The sequence below is a fragment of the Canis lupus genome, chromosome 18, assembly GCF_048164855.1.
Source record: "Canis lupus baileyi chromosome 18, mCanLup2.hap1, whole genome shotgun sequence".
NCBI classification, from domain to species: Eukaryota; Metazoa; Chordata; class Mammalia; order Carnivora; family Canidae; genus Canis; species Canis lupus.
Window position 1 is genome coordinate 44,724,588 of NC_132855.1, and position 23,710 is coordinate 44,748,297.

The 23,710-nt window shown below is 38.1% G+C and overlaps 2 protein-coding genes and 1 long non-coding RNA gene across 3 annotated transcripts in view; 1 reads left to right on the forward strand and 2 right to left on the reverse strand.

The window, feature by feature from the left end:
* Positions 1-18,501, forward strand: part of LOC140609109 (uncharacterized) — a 42,803-nt gene extending 24,302 nt beyond the window's left edge. The window contains exon 3 of the long non-coding RNA XR_012011064.1: positions 18,347-18,501. This is a non-coding gene — a long non-coding RNA (uncharacterized lncRNA). The remainder of the gene's footprint in view (positions 1-18,346) is intronic.
* The window catches only part of CDK14 (cyclin dependent kinase 14), a 721,193-nt gene extending 699,346 nt beyond the window's left edge, over positions 1-21,847 (reverse strand). Inside the window, exons 1-2 of the mRNA XM_072784251.1 lie at positions 21,798-21,847; positions 20,517-20,606 (exon numbers count right to left, since the gene is read on the reverse strand). The gene's annotated coding sequence lies outside the window, so the exon portion shown is untranslated. The remainder of the gene's footprint in view (positions 1-20,516; positions 20,607-21,797) is intronic.
* On the reverse strand, positions 11,218-21,848 carry CLDN12 (claudin 12). The gene is made up of 3 exons (XM_072784255.1): positions 21,798-21,848; positions 20,517-20,606; positions 11,218-14,760 (listed from the first exon to the last, which is right to left on the reverse strand). Exon 3 carries the CDS (start codon positions 14,725-14,727, stop codon positions 13,993-13,995), a length of 735 nt encoding a protein of 244 aa, XP_072640356.1. The 5' UTR covers positions 14,728-14,760; positions 20,517-20,606; positions 21,798-21,848; the 3' UTR covers positions 11,218-13,992.
* Positions 21,849-23,710: the final 1,862 nt, after the last annotated feature.

Below are 23,710 nucleotides of genomic sequence, written 5' to 3' on the forward strand. Positions count from 1 at the left end.
CTAAAATTGGGTAGGTTCACGTGATCCAATTTGCACATTTCTAGGAGAAACTCAGGCTTCCAAGAATCTTACTTCTAACATGAATAATACCTAAAATTCCACTATTGCAGATTAATTTTGAGCAATTCAAGAGTTTCCAATCTTTAAGAGTAGCATATTAACTGTAAAATACCTCTGGATGGAGTGATCCTTCAAGGACTTACTGTTGAATAGTTTTAAAAATTCCTTGGGTTCGTCTAGGAAAAGAGATGGGTGGGATGACAGCACACTAGAAAGAGGTGCCTCTTAGTCTCGGTTTTGTATGTCTCCTGTATTGTCCTTTAAGCTAACCATGACACAATTCAAGGAGATCTTACTACTGAGAAGTATGAATACATAGGGAAACCTAAGACCTTAGACAACATTCAGCTTATCAAAATCCATACTGTCACAGGTACTGCCTAATGCTCTTCTGTCAAGTTGCATATTTTATGTTGATCTAAAATAAATAAGCACAAATATAGTAGGAAGCAGATGTAACTTATTTATGCACTCACAAACTAATTGCTAAGGCAAATATTGAAACCAAATCCATATTTAGTTTTTTTTAATGAAAGCAGAGATTTTTATTTATTTTTTTAAGTCGTCAAAATTCCTATCTTCTTTTTTTCTTTCTTTCTTTTTTTTTTAATTGAAGTGTATTTAGTTTCTGATTAAGGAGCTCCAAATATAAAAACTGCAGAGACATAGGGCTACATAAATGTTTGGTCTTAAAATAAGAACTTCTTCATCGAAGAAAGAAGTGGGAGATGCAAATTGAACAGGAAAGCGAATCAATAGAGTTAGATGATAACTTTCAGAAATGGCTGCTCATTTATTTAGGTTTATATCAAGTATAAAATAAAATAATAATAATGAAAAGGGCTGAGAAGATCTCACCTTGGCAAACCATAATGTTTGGCATTGCCTAGTATACCAAACCTGAAGATGCAACTACTTTTTAAACATCTTTCATGTGGGGGTGCCTGGGTGGCTCAGTTGGTCAATGTCTGCCTTCATTCAGGTCGTGATCCCAGGGTGATTCCAGGGTGATCCCATGGTGATCCCAGGGTCCTGGGATTGAGCCCTATGGTGGGCTCCCTGCTGCTTAGCAGGAAGCCTGCTTCTACCACCTCTCCCCCACTGCTTGTGCTCTCTCTCTTGCTCTCTCTCTCTCAAGTAAGTAAATAAAATCTTTTTAAAAATAAACATCTTTCTTGTGAGAAACATTATGTTAACAAAGTGATATTTGTCAGCATATTTAGCTCTAGATACCAGTCATTTCCTAATACCTTCTATTCATGATACATTCTACAATTTTCTTTTTTTTTTTTTTAAGATTTTATTTATTTATGAGAGACAGAGAGAGAGAGAGGCAGAGACACGGCAAGGCAGAAGCAGGCTCCATGCAGGGAGCTCAACATGGGACTCGATCCTGGATCTCCAGGATCCCACCCTGGGCCGAGGGTGGCGCTAAACCGCTGAGCCACCGGGTCTGCCCCATCCTAAAATTTTCTTTTTTTTTTTTAAGATTTATTTATTTATTTATTTATTTATTTATTTATTTATTTATTTATTTATTTATTTATTTATTTATTTATTTATGATAGACCTAGAGAGAGAGAGAGAGAGTCAGAGACACAGGAGGAGGGAGAAGCAGGCTCCATGCCGGGAGCCCGATGCAGGACTCAATCCCAGGACTCCAGGATCGCGCCCTGGGCCAAAGGCAGGCACTAAACCACTGAGCCACCCAGGGATCTCCCCATTCTACAATTTTCAAAACAGGTTTACACAGGTTACACATCTTACTTGATTTTTGATGAAATACGAATGCCTTTTCATGGACCATGGCATGTTCCATATGTCCTGCCCTAGAACTGAAGAGTTAGGACTGCATCTTTTTCCTAATGTGATGGAAGAACAGTGCAGCAGCTCTAAGCTAAAGGCTGGGTCCTTTTCTTTTTTTAATTTTTCTTCTCTGTCACATTATTGGAGAACTGTGGAAATACAGCACCTTCTTTCTTATAGACCAGTGGAATGCACCTATGATGATCTACTAGGGCAGCAGTCAACAAAATTGCAGCCCAGCCAAGTCCAGCCCACCACTGTTTTTTCACTTTTTTTTTTAAAGATTTTATTTATTTATTCATGAGAGACACAGAGAGAGAGAGAGAGAGACAGAGACAGAGACATAGGCAGAGGGAGAAGCAGGCTCCATGCTGGGAGCCCCATGTGGGACTCGATCCTGAGACTCCAGGATCACGCCCTGAGCCGAATGCAGACGCTTATCTGCTGAGCCACCCAGGCGTTCCCCACTTTTTGTTTTTCAAATTTTTTATGATAGTAAAATACACATAATATAAAAGTTACCACTTTAGTCATTTTAAAGTGATTCAGAGGTACTGAAAATGGTTCAGTGGTACTAAATGTACTCCTAAAGTTGTGCAATCATCAGCTAGGGTTGGGTCATTTGTAGTGTCTCCTTCACCCACCCCAACTCCTGCACATCAGAGCAGAGTCAGCTTTTCACTGCCCACATCCCAACACTGTTACGTCACAAGTAATCTCATTCCCATATTTGCCCTAAAATCGTAGAAGTAGGGGTAGATGTTATAACTATTGGCTCAGTTACTTTATCTTACTTAGGAAGGACAGTTTAACCAGAATATACTTATATTGTGTCCCCCTGGATTCATAATGCATTTTGAATGGAAATATACTTATCCAAATCCAAACATTAGCATAGACTTGGCTCTTGTTTTTTTTCTGGAAAGACAAGCCATCTACAAGGAAGATTCTGATACATAATATGGCATCCTATGGTTTATGGTAACAGTAAGCCAGAACTTAAAAAAAATCCATTGGACTCTCCACCACTCTTTGAAGGAAGATAGAGGTTATTGGTCTCAACACACAGATGTGGAAACTGAGAAATAAGAACATGGAGTTTCAGATGACTACACAAGGTTGCTCAGCTGGTAAGACAAAGATGTAGAATTGTAGAGATGTCAGTTCTCCTTTTTATAAAAATTTTATTTAAATTCAATTAATTAACATATAATGTATTATTGGTTTCAGAGGTAGAAGTCAGTGACTCATCTGTTTTATAGAATACCTAGTGCTCATTACATCATGTACCCTCCTTAAAGTCCATTACCCAGTTACTCCCACTCCCCACCCCCTTCCCTCCAAGCAACCCTCAGTTTGTTTCCTATGATTAAGCATCTCTTATGGTTTGTCTCCGTCTCTGATTTCGTTTTATTTTTTTCCTCTCTTCTAGGATCCTGTTTTATTTTCTTAAATTTCACATATGAGGGAGATCATATGATCATTGTCTTTCTCTGATTGACTTATTTTGCTTAGTATAATATCCTCTAGTTCCATCTACATCATTGCAAATGGCAAGATTTATTTTTTTGATAGCTGAAGTAGTCCATTGAGTGTGTGTGTATACACACACATACCACATCTTCTTTATCCATTCATCTGTTGATCTGTTTGTCTGCTGATGACAGATGTCAGTTCTCCTGACTCCATGTCCAGGGTACTCTCTGCTGCATCTTACTGGAAAAGGAGATGAGACAGAAGGCTGGATCTCCTATCTGTGTGCATCTCTTAACCAACTTACTGGATTTTTTTTCTCTTCAAGTCCACTAAGGTAGTGAAATCGCCCCCTCTTAATTTCCATATACACATGGATTCCACATAGATTCCATATTGTAAATTTGCCTACTCACTAAAATTTATTTGTAACCCCCAAATCAATACTCATAAGCTTTCATGGTCATTTCCTGACATAGCCAGAGCAGCAAAAAATTCAAATGGCCCAAACTGCATGTTCCTAGCTGAGGTCAAAAAGTACATAGCACTACCTTATTGTTACAGCTCTCATATTATAAGCAAGTGTTTTTGCAATATATTTAGTGCCACATTTTTCACATTTTTTATTTTTATTGATGATTTCACTGCTTAAAAGCACCCTCAATCATAGTGCCGAAGTGCTGTCTAGTCTTCCAAAGTGCAAGAAAGCTGTTATGTGCTTTATAGTGAAAACACACGTGTTAAAAAAGCTTTGCTCAGACATGAGTTATAGTACTATTTGCCATGAGTTCAATGTTAACGAATCAGTGATACAGTGATCAGTGTTTTAAAACATATACACACAAAACAAGGTTATGTAGTAGTCACTGACTGAGGAAAATGTTATGGCCAGAGGTTTCCAAGAACCTGAGTCTGTATTTCTCCCAGGAGCAATGGGTCAGTACTAATTCAGTGTTCACAGTAATCTGATAGACCTGTCTTGGCTCCCTATTCTCTCCCCACAGTAAGGACAACTGAGCTGTTCAAGGCAGTACTTAAGGTTTAACTGGTGCTCCACTAGCACTCTTCTCTCCAAAGTAAAGAATAAGTAGGTACATTTCCCTGATTACAGTTATTTGGGGGCTGGTTTAAAAGATGAATAATTTTTTGGTCACCTTATAATTTTTCAAATTTATATTCCCTTCAAGCAGAGAGGGGGCCTGCTGCTTTGACACTGGAGATAGTAGAAAAATCCCTTGTCTCAGCCTATCAGAAAGGACACCAAATATTTTTTATCGTGTATCTAGTCACCTTCATGTTTTCTTGGAGAACTGGGAAAACTCACTGAGTTCCTTGTTTCTGTAGTGGAAAATCATGAAAAACATAACTATTCTACATGAAGTACCTAATACTTATAAGAAGATTTTTAATTTTCTTAGCCTCTACTAAAGAATCCAAGTAAGGTAATAAGAAGACATGAGGATCCTAGTAAAAGTGGCATCAGTGGCAATGTAAATCCATAGCTACCTGTAAAATGTAAAGCAGAAATAGAATTCAGTTTTTATAAAGATACTTCTTTTTATGGACATCACTAACATCAATTAGGATCTGATATCTAGACTTGGCTTTCATGAATAATGATCCTAGTAAAGCCAGGCATACTGTACTAGGTGCTTCCTCTGCATTTTTTCACAATGATGTCTAATCTTCACAGTAATAACTCTAGGGGGTAGATGGCACTGTCTTTGTTGCAGATGGAAATCTGAGGTTCAGAGGATAAGTAGTTTTCCCATTGCATAACAAATAAGAGGAAATTTGGACAGAATCCCAAATATCCCTGCCTTCAAACTGGTGTATTGCCTTTCCCACAGTGACCTCATGGAGAACTGCCTACATAATTTGTGGGGTCCAGCACAAAATAAAAACACTGGGCTCCTTGTTCAAAAATTAAGAATCTCAAGATAGTGACCAGAGAATATTAAATCAGGGACAGGGCCCTTCTGAGCATAGGGCCTTATGTGCTGCACAGGTCTCATACTCATTAAGCCTGTCCTGCCCTTATGGCACAATGTCTTGTAAGAGCACTCTCTAGTGGGAATTGGAGAAAGAAGTGTTCTTATTTGTCCTTGTTGGTATGATTCATGCCTATGCCACCATGGAAGCATTGCTAATTTCTCTTGGCAGCCTTAGTGACTGCTTCTAAGAAAAATTTCAGAGACATCTGTAGAAACAAAAGCAAATACATAAACATAGAAAGAAGGGCTGCCAGTTACTTGATATATGACTGACAATAGCAGGGGTTTTTTAAGTACAACATAAGAGTGAGATGATTTTCTTTTCATTTGCCATTTTTCTCTTTGGAGAAATCTTAAAAGTTTGATTCCTCTACTTCCTTAAGACTGATATACTTTTGTTCTCTGAACAAACTGAATTTTTGTTCGTCATTCTTTTATAGATAAAGATACAGGATTTCACTTGGCTTGAGCTGAACTACAGATAATTCTTCTATCACAAGGTATTAGGACTTCCTTAATTCCTGCTCTGTTCTCTGTCAAAGCTCTCTAAATGATACAGGCGCTGTGGTTCTACCTGGGGAAAACTTACCAGTTTCTCCATTCTACTTTAGCATTTGTGGCTTTCTTCACTTTAGTGCCTGACAAGCTGAGTGGGGAGAGAAGTAACCTAAAAAGAGTAGGAAAAATTAGCTTTTGATGCTTTGCATTGCTGAGCCATCTCTCCACTCATATCACATTTTCTCCTATAAATTTCTTTTATTCTCCAACCTTAGGCTAGTTGCCTAAGGTCACAAGCCACAGAATCTGGCCACTTTTCAGGGCAAGTGTTAAGAGAGCAACCAGTTTAAATTCACTGTATGAAATGTCTTTACAATTAATTTTCCCTCTCTTAACCTTTCTCTCAGGACTCCTGCCATAGTCTTTTTGTCGTGCTATTTGTTTTTACTAGAGGGAGGTATTACTTGTCAACTCAACTACCTGATGAGTCTTAGAATCAGCTATTTCCTCTTCTACATGGGAAACTATTTGTTTTATTTTCTTCCTGTAGGGCTGGATGTACTCAGATGGTTAGATAAGAACAAGTTATATATTTTTCATAAGTATGGCTTATTTATTCCTAGTAACCATAAAACAATATAACCACTATGTGCCTCAGATTAATTTGACTATAAATATATCTAACTTCTATCCCAAATTATATGTATGTTTATTCTTCAGTTTATTTCTCTGGTAACAAATGTAGTCACTTACAACCTAACCAAATTAGAAAGAACTCTTCACTCAGTCTAAGCTTGGATCTTTCTCACCTCCCACTTCCAATATACACACTTTAGATTAGACTATTTTACCAACTTGGACAATATTCAGCACTTTTCAAGGGAATCTGGGGTCATGACAGATTTTATTCTGATACATAAAATTCACAATATCTTTCATAGCACAAAAACAAATACTCTTCAAGGTTGGTCCTCTGCATTTGCTCTATGCTTTTTGTAGTAGTCATCTATTGCTGTATAAAAAGCCCAAAACTTAGCACCTTAAAACAACAATAAGAATTATTTCAGTTTGTGTGAGCCAGAAAGTTGGGGGCAGCTTAGCTGGGTGATTCTGACTTGAGGTCTCTCAAACAGGTTGCAATCAAGATGTTGGTCAGGAATGTGGTCATCTGAAGGCTTGACTGGAGTTGAGGGAAATCTGCTTTTAACATGGCTCTTTTATACATGGCTGGCCAGTTGGTAATGGCTATTGGTAGGACCCCTCAATTCCTCCTATATTAATCACAGGGTTGTCCATATCTTTACAACATGGCAGCTGTCTTCCCCCAGAGAAAGTGACCCAAGAGTGACAGCCAGAAGCTACAATGTCTTTTATGACTCTAACCTCAGAAATCCCGTATTATCATTTCTGCAAAATGTTACTGGAAACACAGGTCAGCCCTGCTCAGTGGCACGGGACCACAAAAAGTTATGAATACTGGGGGACAAGGATCATTAGGCTCCATCTTAAAGGCTAGATATCATCATGCTACCCTTTCTATCATATACAAAATATAAATTCCTTGAATAAGCATGTGACCAATCTAGCCACTGAAAGGGGCTATTTCTTATCATTTATTATTGAATTTGCATTTTTTGTTACACATTAGACTTGGGAGATAGTGTCAATAATTGCTAAAAGTCTGATCAGCTATGGGTGTGAGAATAAAATCCCCTTCTATTTTTTTCTTTAAAGATTTTATTTATTCATGAGAGAGAGAGAGAGAGAGAGAGAGAGAGAGGTAGAGACATAGACAGAGGGAGAAGCAGGCTCCATGCAGGGAGCCCGAAGTGGGACTCAATCCCAGGACTCCAGGATCATGTCCTGAGCCAAAGGCAGGTGCTAAACTGCTGAGCCACCCAGGAGTCCCATAAAATCCCCTTCTAAATAACTCTTGTGTACTGTGCTATGCCAGAGAGTTCACTTTGGCTGACTCTATGTTCTTCAATTTACCTTGTATTACTGTATAAGACCTTCCATTCGGACTTAAGGCAAGGGCTTAGATTCTGTTCTGAAGGGTACCTGCTGAATTATTTTAAGTATAGGAGGGGCTAGGCCATATATGCATTTTATAAGGTTCATTCTGTTACCTGTGTACAGGATGGATTAGTGGTGCAAAGGAAGACAGGGCAATACTGGAGAAAGACCTATTGAGAGTCTACTTCAGAGATTCCTTTTATCACAGGTGAAGTTTTATAGCTCTCAGAAAGAAAGAAAAAAAGAAAACCCCTAACTTGTAGTATTTGCTAATTTCTGTGGCATACATACTTCCAACATGGCCAATTTGAAGCCATCAACACGATGTCAGGGGATACAGAGCTGGGAAGAGATGTGCACAATTGGCTGGTATCACCTGGCTCCAGCCTTCAATGTGACCTTCGAGTTCTTAAAGCAGAAATAGCCAGGAGCAGATTAGCAGCTCTAGAACATGAGGGGCCAGTTAAACCAAAGCCTTTGTCCACATGGCCAGCAAGGGGAAAGGTGGGCTTGCTAGGCACTTGCTTAGGGCTGCCAAGACCTAGGGGTCCCCACTAATTATAGCAGTCTTCTGTTGCTAAAATTTCTACCAGGACCTTCTAGATCACAAGATTAGGTTCTGAGAGTTAGAGCAAGAAAAGGAACATGGGGATAGAGGCAAAACATTTTTTTTATTTTTTTTTAAATTTAAGTGAATTATCTTGATTTACCATAAGTATCTTTTCAAACTGTTAAAGAGTGAATCCTGATGTGAAGCCACTAGGTTTAACACAGTTAAAGTATCAATAATACCTTTTCTCTTAATGAGCAGCAGAAGTTACTTTTTTCTGTAAAACAAAACTTTGGAAACATGAATATATATTCTTTCTACAGAGAATTTTAATGTATAAGGACCACTCAAAATTCCAATTACTAGATTTCTACTAACAGTACCCAGGCACATTGGGTTTTCTTTTTTTTTTTTTTTCACATTGGGTTTTCATAGAAAATAAGGAAATTTTTCTTTTTCTCATCCACCATATCATGTTCTTCCTCAAAGTTTGCTTAAGAATTTGTTTTATAGAACAGTCTGAAAGTTGGCATATTCCCAAACAAAATACAACAAACAAGCCCAAATTCCCCATTAGTAGCAGATTTGTATATGAATACTAGCTAGGCTACAGTTGAACTCTTCCTACCCAAATTCCACAGCCCTTCAGATTTAGAACCTTCCTGAACTAGAGGGTGGGGAGACATCCAGCAGATACAAGGGAAATGACCTTCTAGAAAAGTTCCTCTAGTTGGGGGGCGGGGCAAGGGGAGAGAGCCCTTAGGCTTACAGGTCAGTATGTTTTAGGACAGAAGATATTTTCCTAATAAATGGAAATGGGACAGCTCGTTAAGACCCAAGTCCTGTGGCTCTGTGACTTTGATTTACATCTCTTCTGCAAGGGATATTCCCTTTTTAGTTTTTCAGAAGACCGGACATAAGCTTTTCAAAATCCCTCCTAAAAGAGTTACTTGTATGCAATTTTTTGGAGACAACTTAGATTGTAAGTTTTTATGCCTTTTTTATAAAATTGAAGATCAGGAGAAAGAGAAGAAAGCAAAAAGGAAAAGTGGAACTGAGAAGCTGCCCATCTTTCAGCAAGATTAGTCTGAAGATATGGTTTTTTTTTTTTTTTTTTTTTAAGATTTTGTTTATTTGACACAGAGTGCGAGCATGTGAGCACATGAGCAGGATAGGGGGCCAGAGGGAGAGGGACAAGCAGACTCTCTGCTGAGCAGGGTAGCCCAATGTGAGGCTTAATTCCAGGACCCTGAGATCATGACCTGAACCAAAGTCAGATGCTTAACTGACTGAGCTACCCAAGCTACTTATTTTTCATGGAAATGCCAAAGCAATGATGTGGCCTTACTGCATCATATCAGGAGATGCATAGTGTTGGTCTTATTATCAGTGATAAATTTCATCACTTGGTTAAGGCTGTGTCTGGCAAGCCTACGCACTATGAAGTTACTATTCTTCCCTTTGAAATTAGTAAGTCACTTATGGAGAATTTTGAGAGTAAGTATTTACAAGACATTTATCCTGTTTTTCACCAAACTTTCATTAAAGTTTGATGAAAGTTCTATTGATGTTTTCCTGTCTTTTTTCCTATTTTATTTCTTAGTATTTTACTATAACAAACAGCTTTTCTTTCTTTCCATTTATATTGGTATAGACACACAGAGTTTTGCCTTATTTAACAGCTTATAATCCATTACTTTTTATTTTGATGCTCAGATTGTCCGATTTGGTCAGTAGGAACCTCAAGCTGACTCCTATGTAATTTGACATGTCCCCATCATTCTTTGAGTGTTTCCTTACTTTCTGAAAGAACAAGATGTGCTGGGCTTGTCTTGTACTTTCCCTATCCCAGGACTGGAATAATTTTTTTCTTGAAGATCTGTTTTAGGGTGTATTTTTAAAAACAGGTCTTGGATAGTGGTTTTAAGTAGTCTGTAGTTATCATTTCTGGTTGGTAAGCCAGTCTCTTGTGAATTTGGTTAGCATGAAGGGATTCGCTAGTATTTAGTTACCCTCAAAGAACCTGTCCAACTAAGGGGTGACTCAGAATTGTGGTGTTAGCATATTCAGCTGGGGATGCCCAACCTGAAGCAGCTTCAGATTTCTAGGGCAACATATGGCTCTTCCATCTAAGATACTACCATAGAGCAGGGGTTCAGTGAGGAGTGCATGTGAGAACTATCCCAGAAAGCTGCAATCCAAAAAATTAAAAGTTCATCCCAAGCTTCAGAAATCTTAAGGTGACTTACCCATTAGGACCACTTCTTCTGGAAACCTCATGTTCTGAAGAGTAAGAAAAGGTCCTCCTATTTAATCATTTGAGAGCTCTCAATTTTTAAGAACACAGTCCATTAAAAAACTCCATTGATGAGGAAATCCGGCATACTAACTTCATTGTTTTTTTGTGGAATACTGAAACAGTCCAGTGAATTCCTAGACTACTCTTAAAAATGGATAAGGGGTCTTGATGCTTCTGGAATAACAAATCCATGTTTTCAAATTCCTTTCCAATTGCTATTCTATAGGGCTTTAAATGGGGCTGTATCTTTTTCAATTTACATATATTTGAGAAACATTTCTCAAAATATTTATTGATTTATTTGAGAGAGGAGTATGTGCATGTGGGGGTATGGGACGGGGGAGAGAATCTTAAGCAAGCTCCACACTCAGTGCAGAGCCTGACAAGGGGCTCAATCTTACGACCCTGAGATCATGACCTGAGCCGAAATCAAGAGTCAGATGCTTAACTGACTAAGCCACCAAGGCGCCCCTCAAACTATTTTACTTTAAAGTATTGAGGAAAAGCATAGAAACAAAAACTTGTAAAAATACATCTTTTAATAAACATCAAGAAGTACAGTGCAGTTTTACTGAGGTTTTACATTGCAGTTTACAACAAACATCATCTAGTATAGTGTATAATTACAAGTAAAGTAAACTCAGAGTTTTTTTTTTTCCTCCCATTGCTGGATAAACCAAATCTGGTGCATCATACCACATTTAAGGTTGTTTCCAAGCTGGCTTCTGTAAAAGGCCCTTAACATTAATAACTTGCAGCAACAACAACAAAAAAATCCCCCATCACAATGATAGCCTGATGAGTGCTCAAAAATTACTAAAAAGAACTGTAAATACTTGCTTTCCTTTGATGGCTTTGAAGAACAGCTATTGAGAGCAAATCTGAAATATTAAAGACAATAAGGGAAACAGCGGTTTCTTTTGCCTACTATATCCATAGTAAATACTAGTTTGAGGCTACGGATTATGAAAAGACTGCAAAAGATGCTTACAGGAAAACCTTCACATTTATATTTATAATCCCATGGACTAAAACCTGTCTAGTGTATTAATGGCTAAGTCTACTTTTCTTTAATATTGTTGATACTAAGAACAGGAAGATGGTAGAATTCTTGACATTTCTGGACAAATTTAGTGAGACTGATATTAATTAGCAAAGGAGGAAATTAATATTAGTCTCAAAATTCTACCTGCCATTGTCTTGGAGTGATCAGGATTTAGCTATATCTGAGAAGAGCAAAAAAGGAATGGAAATGAAGGTAATCAGAAGCTGTAACTAAAAAAAACGTATTTTTGCATGCTTTATACTGATGGCATTTAAAAATTATACAACTGGATTTATTTGCTATATACATAAACCAGTGCTGTAATTAGGGAAAAAAAATAGTACCACTTACAACCACAAAAGTATCAGAATCATATCCAGATTTGCAAAGAGGCATAATAATCTGTTTACCATGCAACTAGCTGTTTGTGAAATTTGTAATGGTTAATAAAACAAAATCCTTATGAACACAGTACTAATATATAGCAAATTATACCAATTAAGTCAGCAGCTCAAATTCATAAGGTAAACACCCAATATCCCTGAATTTCTAAGCATTCATCTCAGTGTTAACGTGGTTGCATCTAAATATTACCCCGTTACAAGAGAGATTTTAATTATTCCTCCCTCTTCAATACATCATCATACTTTCAGAGGTGAAAAGGGAATAATTTAATTTCTTTACCATTTTTGCCCATTTTCATGAATCTGATACAGTGTTATTATAGTGTCTAGGCTAGGGTAGGTGCTCTAAAGGATCCAATGAATTGAATTTCTAAGTTCCAGAATATTGCTGGTATCGTACAATAAGCCTGTCTGCCAAAAAGCCACATCTCTGGTTGAAATATATTCCTGGATCAATGATTGAGAAATTAAGACCAGCTGCCAATTAAGTCAGACTGTTCCCTATTTGTGAGATAACAGTTTGATCTTCTTTATTAAAATATCTTTTTTTAAAAAATATTTTATTTATTTACTCATGAGAGACACACAGAGAGAGAGAGAGAGAGGCAGAAACATAGGCAGAGGGAGAAGCAGGCTCCATGCAGGGAGCCCGACGTGGGACAAGATCCTGGGTCTCCAGGATCACGCCCTGGGCTGAAGGCGGCACTAAACCGCTGAGCCACCCGGGCTGCCCTTTATTAAAATATCTTAATGGATGGGACTAGATCTCATACTTTTCATATATCCTCTACAGCACCCACTAAAGTGTTGAGCAAAGTTATATGCTCAAGGAAATAATCAGTGATGAGGGCAGGAACTGAATCAAGAGTGAATGTGGTCATGGTGAAGCATAACTTACTTCACTCATCATTCAAAAGGCAGTCACCCAAATGAATCTCTGATGTTGTCAATGAAGAATAGATGCTTGTCCCCTACCACTGTCTAAAAACAAACCGCTTGGGCCTCTTTCTTTCTTTCTCTTTGTCATTAAGAGATTATAGAGGGCCATGAGTACTACCTTGGTGGATGCTATCTGAAAAAAAAAAAAAAAAAAAAAAGGATTTTTGCCTCAGAAGGGAAGCACCGATCCATCACATGGCCCATTTTAACTCTAATAATACAATTTATAGAATCATTAACTTTTAAAATTATGTTAAATGTTATCCATACTAGTAGATATTTAAAATGTTAGGCTTATTCTCTCTTACATCACTTAAAATGCATTTTATTTTTAAACACTGCCATGAGGTAGAAGATAAGGAATGCACAAAGGAAAGTATCTTCAAAATATGAAACTCTATTCAATATAATTAGCCCCGAGAGAGAAGTAAGAAAAGTTACAGCCTTAAGCTGGTAGACTGACTACTGTTAAAATATTATCCTTACCTGAAAGAAATTTCTTATATTTGAAATTGCCCTTTTTTTTCCCCAGTTTAAGGTATTATAGAAAAAGGACAATACACATTCTGAAATACTCATAAATATCATGTACAATAGCCTCTCTTAGTCATCATTTTTTACTTTACCATGTTGCTCTAAATCACCTCAACTGAGACACAGGCCCTTTCCACTTGAATAACTGATTAAGTATCAATATAGAGGTTAAAAATCCTTCTAGCATAAGAAGCAAGATAAAAGGAATGATTCACATTAAAATAATGTACTTTTCATAAAACTAGCAGCACTTCATTCTACCTGGACATATGAATTTGGCTTCATTGACTGGTCAGAAACAAAGGAAAATGTATATGGGTTCTTGTATACGGGAGATGTGAGGCTACAAGTTTTCTCTGAGAACTATTTCCCCATTAGGTGGTGTGTGAAACAACTGGAATGTCAATTTCAATGGCAGAAAGGCGGGAACGTGCTGAATAGGGCTGTGAGTAAGTATGCATACTGGGCGGATGGGAGTACAGTGGCTGCCAGAAAGGAGAAGGCAAAGATTTGCATGCACAGTACCAAATAAACAGTAGAAGGGAAGTCATATACAGGCCCCCAGCACTAGCCATAGTGACATACACTGCGTAGTCAAATGTAAAGACTGGCTCAAACTTCTTGTTCAGATGAACGTTATAAAAGATGACCCAGATGGATGGGGAGAGGCTCACAGTACCTGCCAGGAAAAACAGCAGCCCGGCCACCAGATGGCAGCCTGCACTATTGACCAGACACTTGGCCAGTTTGATGTTGGGCACTGAGGACCTGAAGGCCGTGTTGCACATTCCAATGAGGCAGAGCAGCAGGGCACCCATTGCAATCAGGATGCTGAGAGGCAGGGCAAACTGGAGGACCCGCAAGTCCAGTTGGTCAACTGATGAGTACCAAGTAGTATCATACATCAGGCAGTCACTGCTCCCATCATATCGGGCACACTTCACCCACAGGCCAGTATAAACAGTCAGATTCTTCTCGTTTCTGTTGAATGTGATCAGTCGTAATTTCCTCCAGTTGGGAAGCAGAGTTCCTGCAAAGAGGCCTGCTACCGAGGCGATTCCACACAGGAAGGAGAGGACTGTGGCTGCATGGACATCCCGACAGCCCATGGCAGGCAGGCTTGTGCAGTACTGTCAGTCAGACTGGGGGGTGACACACAAGAGGACAAATCATGAGGGGACAATAGAAGAGCAGAGTAGGAAAGGTGGTGCTGATTGGCAGCACAACTAATGATGTCAATGCAAAGACGGAAAAGCCTGTCCCTGTTTCCTATGTAAATCTGAACATACATAAACACATGTGCATGTGACCTCAGAGCACAGGTGCACTGACCCATGCTTGGTTACCAGTAGCTGGGTCATGCAGCAACTGAAGAACTAAAGGCATGAGTATTTTACTTCCCAGCAAATCAGAGCCAGGAACTCAATCAAAATCACTTCAAATCCTCTTAACACCACATATGAAAGTCTCTCAATTGTCAATAATCACTCATTCAACACACATATGGTATATTATGTCAGCCATTCAAATACATATGGTCAGAGCACTCATCATCCATCAACTATAAACAACACAAATTCAGCCTTCAATGCTCATGCAGATGTAAAATGAAACCCGCATGCAGCTGAGGTGAAGGCAGCTCATAAGAGATGAAGACATGGGGAAAGAAGCATTACAGGACAGCAGATTGGCTGAGGGAGGACTCTGAGCCAGACTGCTAGGGTTCTAATCCCCACTTCCTCACTTACTGGCCAAGTGACCGCGGGTCAGCTTATAAAACCTCTGTGATTCATCTTCCTGATCTTTAAAATGGAAAAAATAACAGTACCTACTTCACAAAGTATTTAGTGAGTTAATATAATGTCCAGAGCTTAAAACATGTCTAGCATGTTATAAGAGTAATTCAAGTATTAACTATTTCTTAGGACTCAGTGACCAGCTCAGTGCCTGGCACACTGGAGCAGTTTAAAGAACATCTGCTGAATAAATGTTAAATAAGAAAAAGCATGGGATCCCTGGGTGGCGCAGCGGTTTAGCACCTGCCTTTGGCCCAGGGCGCAATCCTGGAGACCCGGGATCAAATCCCACGTCAGGCTCCCTGCATGGAGCCTGCTTCTCCCTCTGCCTATGTCTCTGCCCCTCTCTCTCTCTCTCTCTCTCTGTGTGACTATCATGAATAAATAAATAAAATCTTAAAAAAAGAAAAAGAAAAAGCAACATCTCATTCCTACATACTAGGTGCACTGGATAATTACAAAATGTAAATGACCTCTTCTCCATTGAGTTAGTCAAATGAAAAGAAGAGAACAAAGATCCCTGATATTATTCTGCTTAACTATTTCCTAACTGATTCAGGATGACTTGCAAGCTTTTCAGGTTATTACACTAGTGGTTACTGGTTATTATACCATGACGGCTCATAGATGAATGCAAAAATTCCTAAAGTAATGACAACCTACTCCTTTAACGCTACAGTAAGAAAAAGAAAAAAAAGTGGCCAGGGCTCTCTCTCATTCCAAATTAAAAGGCTCTGTTCTTTTTCTGTATATGACAAAGTATAAAGACCAATACCTTATTCAGCTTTAAGAATGTGAAACTCATTCTTCAAACACCATTCAAGTGTATTTTCTCTGCCTTCTATCACATCCCCAATGAAGTAACAAAGTAGACTAATAAAGTAGCACTTTTACTTCTTTTAGTTACATCATGATGAAGGAGGGACAGGTTGAGAATTATTGTTTCTGAATACAGTATGTGTTCAGAGTACCCATGATCCTTTACAGTCTAATACCACCTCTTGCAATGATGGAATAGCATTTCCAGGAGTTTAGGGTCCAGAAAGATCAAAATATTAAACTGGGTTAGAACTTGATCAAATGAAAAAAATGAAAAAAAAAAAAAAAAAAAAGGAACTTGATCAAATGTGTCTGAATGGGAAGGTACATTGTTTTTTCTTTAGAAAACAACATATTTGCAATATTTAATCTGATCATATAGACTAGGGATATCTTTACTACCATAAAATATATAGGTATGCATACATATATAAATCAGTTAAGCCCAAGTGAACCATTTTTCAAAGTCCTTAAGTTAAGCATAATTAGTTCTAAGTTTCTCCATTAATATTAATTTACTACTTATCATGTTGTCTTCTGTCAATATTCCCAAAAGTGGCAATTATTTATAAATATATTGTTTAGAGATGAAAACAAAACAAAAGAATTACAGTCCTAATTTATATTTTTCATGCAAATCGGGGAGAAAAACTGTCTTGCTTAATTTTAGTAACCAACAACCTTATTCCAGCAATGGAAACTGTGGTGCAGGTCTGAGATATTTATACTGGAAAAGGCTACTAACGATGCCAAGCTCCAAAATTCAGCTTCATTCAGGTTTTTGCTCACGTACCTGTCTGTCTCCCCCATACACGGTTAGCAACTTGCACAGTGGTTGGCACTTAACTTATTCTAGGAATATTTGAATAAATAAGTACTGGGCACTGTTCCAAGACCAAAGTAACTCACAAAGGTAGGCTACTGATAATGTAGAACTGGACAAGGAAGTAGCTATTACCAAGTAATAATTCATTCAATGAACCAATTCATTCAACTCAAGCATTTACTGAGTATCTAGCACATAAAAATACTATTAGGCCCTGGAGGGACACTGAAACCACGAAGATCTGGACCTTGCTGCAATGTGTCAACAGTCAGACTGAGGGAAAGAATATGCTGTTCTATGAGAAAGCAAAATGATGAGAGTAAATCAGTTGTATGATTATTACATGTCAAATGATAACTGTTAGATATTAAGCAAAGTGAGCCACTAAGGTACCTGTTCATAAAAAATGTATCATCCAGGGTTACAGGAAGATTGAGCAATGAAAGAGAATGAGGATTTGATTAATGTTGTGAAGACCTAAGAAAAAGTTCCCTTTGTTTCTCTTAAAGCTTCAGAACTTCTTCAGGCTATGTACTCAAGAGTCTTAACCCAATCATAAACTCCCTCTTGCTTTCAAAGATAGGGGTCAAAAACTTGGGAGTATCAATATAATTGAGATTTCTCCAATCATGCCACCTGAATACCACTAATTCCTAGAATGCAAGAGAAGTAAGATCAGAATGAATGACTTTATTATGATAAATAAATTCCTGTAGTTCTTAGATTATGGACTATCAAACAACACTAATGAGCAGGTCAAAATTTACTTCAGGATCAAGTGTATTCGAATTTATCCTGCATCAAATCAACAAAGATATATCAGTCCCCTGAACTTGCTTTTACATTCTTAGCTCAGATCCCAGAGAATGACTAAAAGTTCTAATTTACACAGCAAGGATACCATGGCATTTTTTCAGAAGGGAAATACTATTACCTCAAATCTTTAGATAATTTCAACCTCAGTGCTGGAATTAATATCTTTGCTCTTTATAACTTTATTTGGCCACTTTCCTTTTTATGATCTGTTCTTAACTCCACATATATAAGATTTGATAAGTCATATATCTCACTAAAAGTATGAAGTATCCTTTTATAGTGATAGCTGGGAGATGGAATATGTTTAGTGATTTAAAAGTGAAAACAATGACTCTCAGGTTAGGATTTGTTCATATTAAGAGGGTAAAAAAAACCTCTACTCTTGTCCTATGCCAATTAATCTTTAATCCAAAATAACTGTTTCAAATGTAAATCTGATTATTTCACTATATTTCTTTTTTTTTTTTTTAGGATTTTAAGTAATTTCTACACCCAATGTGGGCTCAAACTCATAATCCTGAGATCAAAAGTTGCATGATCCACCAGCTGAGCCAGTCAGGTGGCCCTCACTACATTCCTTAAATTCCATGGCTTCCTATTTCCCTCAGAATAAAGTTTCAAAATTTTCCCATGGTTTCCAAAGTTTCAAATCCCACCACGGGTTCCTGTCAAATTCTCAATCTCCTTATCTGTCACTTTCCCATCTCATATGTTACAGACTATGTAGCCGTATTGCTTTTAGCTCTTCAAATTTTGCACTTTTAAATTTGGCTAAGGGCTTTACTTCATGCTATTTCTTCCTTCTAGAACTTTCTTAATTCCAGTCTAATTTTTGCTTATCTAACAGGTATTCTTCTTTCTAATGATGAATCTGGAAATTAGAGCCAGGGAATCTGGCTCTAAATCTGTCTTCTCTTCCCCTATCTTTAACCAGCCCCCCAGCCCCAGTTATATACTCTGAAATCACCTTTGTACCTTCTCTTTTGTAGCAGTGATTATGCTCATAATTCCTTGTTCAGTATTTATCTTTCTCATGACACTGAATTCCAGGACAGAGAGCCTTCCCTTTTATTCACTGTGTCCCATATTGGTACACAGAAGGCACTTGATTATTTGTTAAATAAGTGAACAAACAAACAAACAAATACAAGGTCCATATGGGATGGTCAGGATCCAGGGAGAAAGTTACAAATCCGCTCTGTTATCAGTGTCATTCATTCATTCATTCATTCATTCATTCATATTCTGCATTTCGAAACTTCCAATGTGCTTCTAGACCATGCCCTCTCCACTTTCCACTCTCCATTGGCCAGTCTCTCCCATTTTTTAAAACAAAGTTCATTTTCTTCTCCTAAAAAAATGAGGCCATTCCCAAGTATTTACATAAAGACTCTTCTTCTAGAAACACATATCTAAGTTTGGCAACACTGGTTAATTTTCACAGTGGTCAAGGAGTCACTCATTTACAACTGTGTTGATTCTCATGTTTTCAACTTAATAGGTTTGTTACTACTGGATATACCTCCTCTTTATTAACAGTGGTTAATATATCAAATTAATGTCTGTTTATCAACACAAAACTACTTTTTAAAGCAAAACAATTTATTATATATTTGTATTTATATTTTAATATAGCAATGCAGAAAAAAGATAAACCTCTTTATGCCATATGAAAATCCCTTACTGGGGACTGTAGAAAATATGGAAGGTTGAAAACACACTAACAAATCTAAGTACCACTCTTGAACACTAACTAGAACAGCCTAAAGCTGGATTAATATCCATAGATATCTGGGCTTGTTGTTTCTATCTGAGAGAGGCAAGTGGTATTATAGTCCAGGTAACCAAAGACCAAATGCCAGTCACATCCTACCATTTTCAGACTGGGAAAGGTCCTCTGAACTTCAAATATCTTATCTATAGAATGTCCCCCAAGGTAGCTATAAGATCATAAATAGTAAAAAGCCTTTTGTAAAACAGTATGGTAAGAAATTTAAGTTTATAATGATTATTAGTAGGCTTATTTATTTTCTTTAGCTAGAAACATGCTTTTTTTTTTTTTTTTTTTTGATCTCAGCAATCAATCACAGATGACTATAGCCATATAACAATAATAACAGAGGATTCTCTTTGGAGTAATTACTGACCAAATCAAATAAGGACTCTGTTTCAAAACAACCACTTCACATTTGTCATCTGACTATGTTCCATGGTGACTTTCAGAAGCAGATGGATAAAATTTGGTACAGAGTTAAAGATTATCAAATATATCATTTTCAAATAAAAATATTTTCAAAAAGGTATCTGTTCTGTGGTTTTGAATAGCATTCAAAGAAGTCCGAGGCAGGAATAATGGCTAAGAGCTTTAGGAATTCACAGACCCATCACTATGTAATTTTTTCAGGGACAATCCCAGGAATAGCTATGAGAAGACACGTATAACAATAGCTACATCACTTCCTGATGGTAAGACTAGCAGTCTTCTACTTGTAATTTGAGTTTTCTTAGAAACTATAGGTCATCAATCATTGCTTTCAAGAGAGGTCTATCTTGTAACTTTATTTTGTTGAACAAGAGAAAAACATGTCATCGGACATATGGTGGAAAAAGGAAAAAGAGTAAAATCAAAGGATGTACTTACTCTTTGAGGTACTTCACAGTTCTAAAACAACTTTAATCAACTTAGAAGAAATAGATGCACATCTGAATAGACAGTAGAGATGATCTGGGCCTAAAGAAATAGGAAAAATGTCCTAAATTAATATAAGACTTCTTTAAATCATACACGTGTACACACGCACACACATATGTATGTAATGGATTTTTTAGTTCCTATTCACAACTAAGAATAAGGAGGCCCAAGGAAACTGCTTCACTGTTTCTTTTGTATCTTTTAAAAGCACACTGATAACAAAACTAGGCTAAGTTGATCTGCACTGTGCATCCTAAAATTTGCAACTAGAATGCTTTTTTGAGTTTAGTTCCACCAGCGGTCTCAACCTGCCACTTAAATGTTTTTATAAATCTATTTTAAGCACCAACAACTTCCTTTTCAAATTCTACTTATCACAATAGGTAGGATGAGGATGCAAACCTGTAGACGCCAGAGAACTTCCTGGATTAAGGCATTTATTACTAGCCCTATAATTATTACGTAGAATGTGGTCCTCAACAGAAGAGATTTCAAATTATAATTTTTCTTTCCTAAATGTAGGTTTCTTGAGTTGGTGTCAAGCATAATCACTCACTCCAAATTAAGGGGAAATTGTTTTACAATTAAAAACACATACTAGCATCCCTGAGCTTTCATTTTAAGTAGGCTCACCGAGCAAGTCTGGCCTTCCTCCAGCGTAGCATCCGGCCCCTTCCGAGGCCTACTGCACACAACTTGGGCTTCAGAGAAACCCGCACTCCCCCTCCTCTCCTCTCCTCTCCATCCCTTCAAGCCCTGTCCTTCGGAGCACCAGAGCTAGCAGAAAGAAAGAAAAAAAAAGGGTCGGGGGTGGGGGGTTGGGGGAAGGGGGAGCTCTCCTAGTTAGAGCCAATGGAAAGAGACCGCAACAATGACAACGCTCTCAGAGCAAGCCCATCCCTACAGCACTGAGTGGGTTTGAACCGCGAGCAGGTCATCATTACACAAGCAGCTGGTGATTCAAAAATAGCAACTTGCAGCTCCACACCGCACGCCCCGCTGGCCAAGCCCAAGCCCTCCTCGGCCGCTCCGGCAAGACACCCCGACATTTCCATACTCCCGTGTGCAAAAATTTTTAAAGCCTTTTCAAATACCTCACGCCCTTTTCACGTCCGCAGATGTGGTCAACAGTTTTCCGTGTCCCTGATTCCCTCCGATTTAGCTGTTTTACACAAAACCGTCAACTACTTACGCAAAAGACCCAGAAATCGGATTCTTGACCACACCTACCTGTTTCTCACATCCAAGACATTTCACTCGCCCACACTGAGGAGCTTCTTAGAGCGTCTCCCTCGCTGCGTCCCAGGAAGTGCGTTCCCAGCGAGCAGCACCGGAGACTTCTGGGAGCCTAGGCAGGTTCTCCCGAGGCCCTAATCAGGAATGCTCTGGATGACTGGGAGACTACAATTCCCAGAATCCACTGGGCCGCCGGCGCCAGGCAACATCCTGCGATCTCCTCCGGCCTTTCTCCTCGGCCTCCAGCCCCGGTAGTCCCCTGGCACCTTTAGTTCCGTCCAGATTTGGGTTACAGGTGTTACAAAAAAAAATAATAAAATAAAATAAAATAAAAAAATAAATGAAACAAAACTGACAATAGCTTTGAAATGGACACCCAACTAAATATTTCCTACTAAATATGACCTCCCCAATAAAGTTTGTTAGCAAAAATCCTTAAATACTTTTTTCCACAAAACATTTACCAAGGCACAAAGTTGAAAAGACCAAACTCCAGAACTGATTTTGAAATTTTTCGTTTGCAGAGAATTTGAATAGTACAATGAACATCCATATGCTTACTCTCTAGAGTCAACAGTTTTCAACATTTGCCACATTTATCTTATCTCCATTTATGTGTGTGTGATCTCTACGGTGATAGGCATCATAACACTTGAGCATCCTTTGTTTTAAATTTTTAAAATATATTTAACTGCCTAGTTTAATATGGGGTTTTGCTACATATTAGTTAGGTGGCCTTGGGCAAGTTAACTCTGCGGTTATCTGTAATGAAGATAGTAAGATTACCTACAGCATAGAATTATCTTGAAAATTAAGGCACTAAATACAGGCAAAGCGCTGAGCTCATAACTAGCTATTAGATATTTGAACTAACTTTACTCTTCTGCACAATTTCAACCATCCTGTCTCTTTCTTTGTGGCTTCTCATAAATATGAGGTACTGCATTATCTGAATATCTGAGTTAAAATTAAGGTTTCAGAAGTCTTGTATAGGACAGATCTGATTTCTTTTACATATGTGAAGGATTGCTGAAGTGCCATGATGCCTACTAATTTCAAATGATCACACGCACAAAGTAAATGTGGCAAGTGTTGACAATTGTTGGATCTAGAGAGAGGAAGTGTATGGGTGTTCATTTACTATTCCAAATCTCTGAACCTTCAAAAATTTTCAAGATAAGAAGTTTGAGAAAAAGCACCACAGTTTTAAACAGAAGTAAAGAGTTGCATGCATCCCTATCCACCCCCGCCCCCCACTCCCACTCTGCCCTGTACTTAACTTGGGCAAGTTAAGTAACCTCCTTGTGGCTCAGGATCTTAGCTGCAATAATAATGTACCTACATCAAAAAATAATGATAAGGATTTAATGAGTTACTATACATAGAGAAGTTTACAACAGTTTCTGACATTGATTTTTGTTTTAGTTGTGTGTGTGTGTGTTTACCAATTTTCATTTTGTGTTGAGGGGCTTTTTGTTAGTGATGGAAAAGGGAGAAAAGTCTTCTATCTGTCCATTATTACCACCTTATTCTTTTTAAAAAATATATGTTATTTATTTATTCGTGAGAGACAGAGAGAGAGACAGAAAGAGGCAGAGACACAAGCAGGCTCCATGCAGGAAGCCAGCCACAGAACTCGATCCTGGGTCTCCAGGATCACGCTCTAGGCTGAGGGCGGCGCTAAACCTCTGAACAACCCAGGCTGCCCTATTAGCATCTTTTCATCTGCCAGACTGTTTCTGAAGATGGATAGAAGGTCTGAAGCAATCCAATCCCAAAGCTAGACCTAGAAATGTAATTAAGAGAAAGAGAACACCGAGAGAGAGAGAGAGAGAGAGAGAGAGAGAGAGAGAGAGAGAGAGAGATTGGGGGTAAAAGGATCTTTGAGCTCAGCCCAGCCAGATGGA